General features: G+C 36.2%; 1 protein-coding gene across 1 annotated transcript in view; it reads right to left on the bottom strand.

Moving 5' to 3' along the window:
• Positions 1-455: 455 nt before the first annotated feature.
• CAND1 (cullin associated and neddylation dissociated 1) overlaps positions 456-4,687 on the bottom strand; it is a 22,938-nt gene continuing 18,706 nt past the window's right edge. The window contains exon 14 of the mRNA XM_008632799.2: positions 456-4,133. Within this exon, the coding sequence (XP_008631021.1) occupies positions 3,909-4,133 (225 nt within the window). The 3' untranslated portion in view covers positions 456-3,908. The remainder of the gene's footprint in view (positions 4,134-4,687) is intronic.

Raw genomic sequence — 4,687 nt, 5'->3', positions numbered from 1 at the left:
AAATCTAAAGAAGTCTAACTCCATACCAAGACAAAACTGCTTGATTCTCACAAAAGCCTAATTTGCAGAAAGCTTCCCTGTTTTACCAACACTGTTCATGGAAGATTAATTTACTTCATTATTCTTAAGAACTCCTTCCCCAAACTCAGATACAATGAAAAATTATAAATGAATACTGATGAAAAAGGTGGATTTTAGTGTGAGGGTTATAACTATACCAAAAAGCTCTTCTAGGGCAGGGAGCAAAGCTCCCTGCCAGAATCTCTACCTGTTCATGTTTAGTAGTGCAGCACTCAAATCTTCCCATCTCATAGCAAGAAGGAATCAAGGAGGGGGGGAAAAAAGTAATAAACGGACTAGTATTTTTCATTTTTACAAAATTAATTTTAGGAACAGCAACAACAAAATACATTTTATCTGAAGTTGAGAGCAACAGGGAAATAAAACCCAGAGGCTCCAGGTTTAACTGTTTGATATTTGGCAGAAACAAGTGTCATTTCAGTCAGAATGATCAGGATTCACAAAATAAAAACAAGCCACACACACACTTCCAAGGCCACATGTTACTTTGCTTTTAAAAGTGGAGGCAAGGGAGGGGAAATACCAGCAAATATGAGAACAGTTGCTAAATCCCTACTACTAAGTCCACCAGTGCAGGGTGAACTTGTTCCAAGCCTCATTACTGAGGACATCTCTTAAGGCAAATACAGTGGGAGCAGATACAGATTTTTAATTCATATCTTTGAGTTGATGAAATTTTAAAATAATCCTTCATTTGAGGGAAACAACGCTGTTTACATGCCTATGTACTGCTTTGTACACCTCATAAAAATACAACTGGAAGTAGTACAGCTCTCTTTATTTTGTCAACTGCTATATTAGATGCTATACTTTGAAGGAAAATTGTATTAAAAAATAAATTTACATAACTGAACTGCAGCATTCTTGACGTACTGGTAGTTTTCAATTTATAATTTTAGAAAAAAAACCTCTCTTATAAGGATGGCAAGTTCTTTCACTGAAAAACAGAGCACAAAGTACTTTTGAGATACAAAAATATTTCAAGCCAAGAATCTACTATGCAAGGACTGGCCAACCATTTCTATATTACACACAAGGCTTGTTAATTGGTCTCAATTGTCTGTGTGCAAAGTGATGAAAAATACTATAGAAAGCTCTAATTTTACCAAACATCTTAAGAACAGCCTTTCAGAATTCTGGTTTTGTTTTAGTGAGAGAAATTTCATATTTAGTTTCAAATATTTAGCATTTAAAAACCAGCTACAGGTATTCCTGACATCTTCCTTAACAGAATAACATTAATGTAATTGATCAAAAAGCATAAACACACCAGATTTATACAAATACTTGGCTATACAGAGGGAAAAACAAAGAAAACTTTCAATCTAGTGATTCAGTGAAAGTGAGTGGAACTTCAACACCGAACACGGTTAGATTTTGTAACACTAATAAATTACCTCAGTAATTATGGTGCAGTTACAATCTTTATGTACTTGTCTTCCCGCATCACCAAAATAACTAACTGCTATATGGAGACAACCACACTCAGAATTTCTGCAATTTACAGGGAGGACTTAATTCTTATGTTCCCACCTGCTTCGTCAGTGGTCAAAGTGAAGATTACTCTTTTGCAAGAAAGCATTCACTATGTAATATATCTCAACCTTCTCTTCTGTCCTTAAGCTTGCTCCCCTGTAATGTACTGTAAAACAAAGTGAAGATGATCTGCCTCCACCACATCAGGTGTTATGTTCTGGTAGCACATTAGCACACACAAATCTCTCACTCTGTTCACTTACCATTGTGACCTACTCCCTTTTCCTGTTTAGGCCTCACATTTCATGTTTATCATACCATTCTCACACCTAACTTTAGATCTGTAAAATTTTAATATACTCTGAAAACACAAAAAGTTCAAAGATTAGTTTGACAACTAATTAGCACAACAGATTCTTAGTTAGGAGGCCTGTATATTGCTGCAATTGAAGTGGATGAGTTATACAGCAAGATAACATATACCTAATTCACAGTGCTTTTTCTACTGTATGGTTTCTCTCTAGTCATCCCACTCCTTTTCATGACATTTAGATATGTTGGTATGTTTAATCTCATTTATTTCTACTTCTAGAAGACAATTGTTACATTAGTATGAAGACTTTGGAGACAGAGAAAGCTACATTTTCAAAAATTTCTACAGCATTAGAATTGTTACTACTGAATGAGTTCATAGACTTCTTTGTTCAGGTCCTTCTATTAAAGTTAAATGTACCAGTATCTCCTCTCTTTTCCCAAGCTGCAAGCATATAAGGTGAAGATTTTGCCCCCAAGCCCCAATGCTCACAGGAAACTGTCTCTGAGGTCATAAAAATGAATGCTTGTTTAGTTCTGTAGCAGCTTATGCCACGTACCCATGTAACAGGTTTCCAAAATAACAAACTAGCTAAAAAAATACCAGTTAACTAAAAAAATTAAAATTCATATCTGACTTGGAAAAAAAGAAAAAGGCCACTAAGCAGTTGCATGAAACAAGTAATGAGGCAGTGGTCCCCCATCTTTTTGTTATCAAATTCCCAAATCCAGTTCATTGCAGGACTGCCAGCTATCTGCTTCTGGTCCATTTCTAAATTTCTAAATTTAGCATATCCACAGAAGAATGTTTTCTTCTGTTTGCTCTCTCTCGCTCTCTCTCTCTCTCCAGTCTATTGGCCATTCCCTGTTTCCTGTCTCACCAGAATACTGTATGACACTTGCAGCATTGCAGCCTACTGGTGGTCCCACATGGCAGAAGAAAATGATGGTCTGGCAACACTTGTCTAGGTAACACCATATATTAGTGCCTTAACAAAAGCTGTCAGATGAAGAATAGGAGATTGAATCCTCTGAAGAAACTTCCTTCATACTTTTATAATAAAAGCAATGTTGAATCCTGAGTTCAGGAGCCACTGAGCAGCTCTTGTTTTCTCTGCTCATTTTACCTCCATCTCGTTTCCTTTCAATCTTAGGGTTTGTCCACCTCAATGCCAGTGGATCCAGTCTTTGGGAATGAAAACTCATGAAAACTGCAGAAATTGTCATGTTTACTGTAAGAACATCTGCAGGGTCATATTACTGGCATTTAAAAAAGCCAGGTTAAGACAACAAACTTTCATTCACCCCTTCCTGTATGAATGGCCTGTATGTCAAAATACCTGAAAACTGCACTGATACAGTAGAACTTATTTTAACTTGCATTACGAATAAACTGCACATGCTGTTTTACAGACAATATATATTTGTAAACTTGCTCATGCAAAATTAGTGTGCACAACAGGGATACTGGTTTTCTAGTCCCCACACCTGTAAAAATGACATTTATGTCTGCTCTTTTTGAACTGTGCCCAAACTCTCTTTTTAATATAATAAATCTTACACATAATTCATCTGCCAGCCAAACCAATTTATGAAGCTGAAACAAAAAAATAAAAAGTTATACAAAAACCATGGTGCACCTAGACACTTGATTCCCACCTCCCCCCCTTTTTTGTTTACAAGTAGAAAGAATGAATAGAAGAAAAAAAAAATCATGGTCACAAAATTTCGACATTTTAATCCTAAACATTACAGGGCAAATGGATGCTGGAACTTATTTCCATACACCATGAGTCAACTTTTTAATTCCCAAATGTGGCCAAATCCACTGAAACAAGAGTGGTTAAACTCTGGACTATGGAAATACATTTCTGAAATAAATGCTAGAAAAGCAATTATGGGAAAAGCCAACTGTCCCCATAAAGGTAAATAAAGTGGAACAATGTATAGATTAGACACTTTTTCTGTTTCTTACTCATAACCTGTCAATTCAGTGCATCATATGGTTCAACATAATGGTCCCCATTTTGGACAAACATCTAACTAGTGTCCATTGATTCCAAGTTAGTGGATGATGAATCTTTTTGGATACTTTCAAAGATGGCTGCCAGCTCAGGGTTAGAGCTTATCTGTGACTGAAATTCACTCATTAATGGACTCTTCTCTGCTTCTGGAATGGTTAGAAGTGCTGCTACAGCTCTCATAGCAGATCGTTTTAGTTCGTCTTGCTTTTCAAATTCCTGTTTCACTGAGTTCGCCTTTACCTACGGAAAAAACGAAAATATGTTTGAAACTTTACTTAACCCTCCCTCTTACACCCACCTTAAAAAATGTACCTTAAAAAACCATATTTCCTCACAAAATGATCTAAGCTCTTAAAAAAATCAACCGAACGAAAAATACCCCCAAACATCTTTTTAGCAGAATTTTTACCAGCAGTTTACAAACAGACCAAAGCTTCAACACTGCAAGGCAAGCAGAAAAAAGTTGTAAGCTGCCAAGTCAATCACCAAATCAAAACAATTATCGCAGCCAACCTTTAGCTAGTAAGGTCAGTAAATGACATTAAACTGCTATAATTGCAGTACTCCCAGCTTCCAGAGAACAGAACTTTTTTTAAAAGTTGACCTTCATTAGAATAACTGCTTAACCTTCTGCTGTAATTCTCAAAGACGTTTCAGTGATACAAACATAAATTATAATTAAAGGCAGTCAATTTTCACTACGCGAAATATAGCAGACTATAGTAATGGCAAAGCAAGGTAAATCAGGCAATAAATGCCTGTCAGAGCATGCAGGTGAATCAAGACCAGAGCAG

Source organism: Corvus brachyrhynchos, unplaced genomic scaffold, assembly GCF_000691975.1.
Source record: "Corvus brachyrhynchos isolate BGI_N302 unplaced genomic scaffold, ASM69197v1 scaffold32, whole genome shotgun sequence".
NCBI lineage: Eukaryota > Metazoa > Chordata > Aves > Passeriformes > Corvidae > Corvus > Corvus brachyrhynchos.
This window is presented reverse-complemented; position numbering and strand designations above follow the sequence as displayed.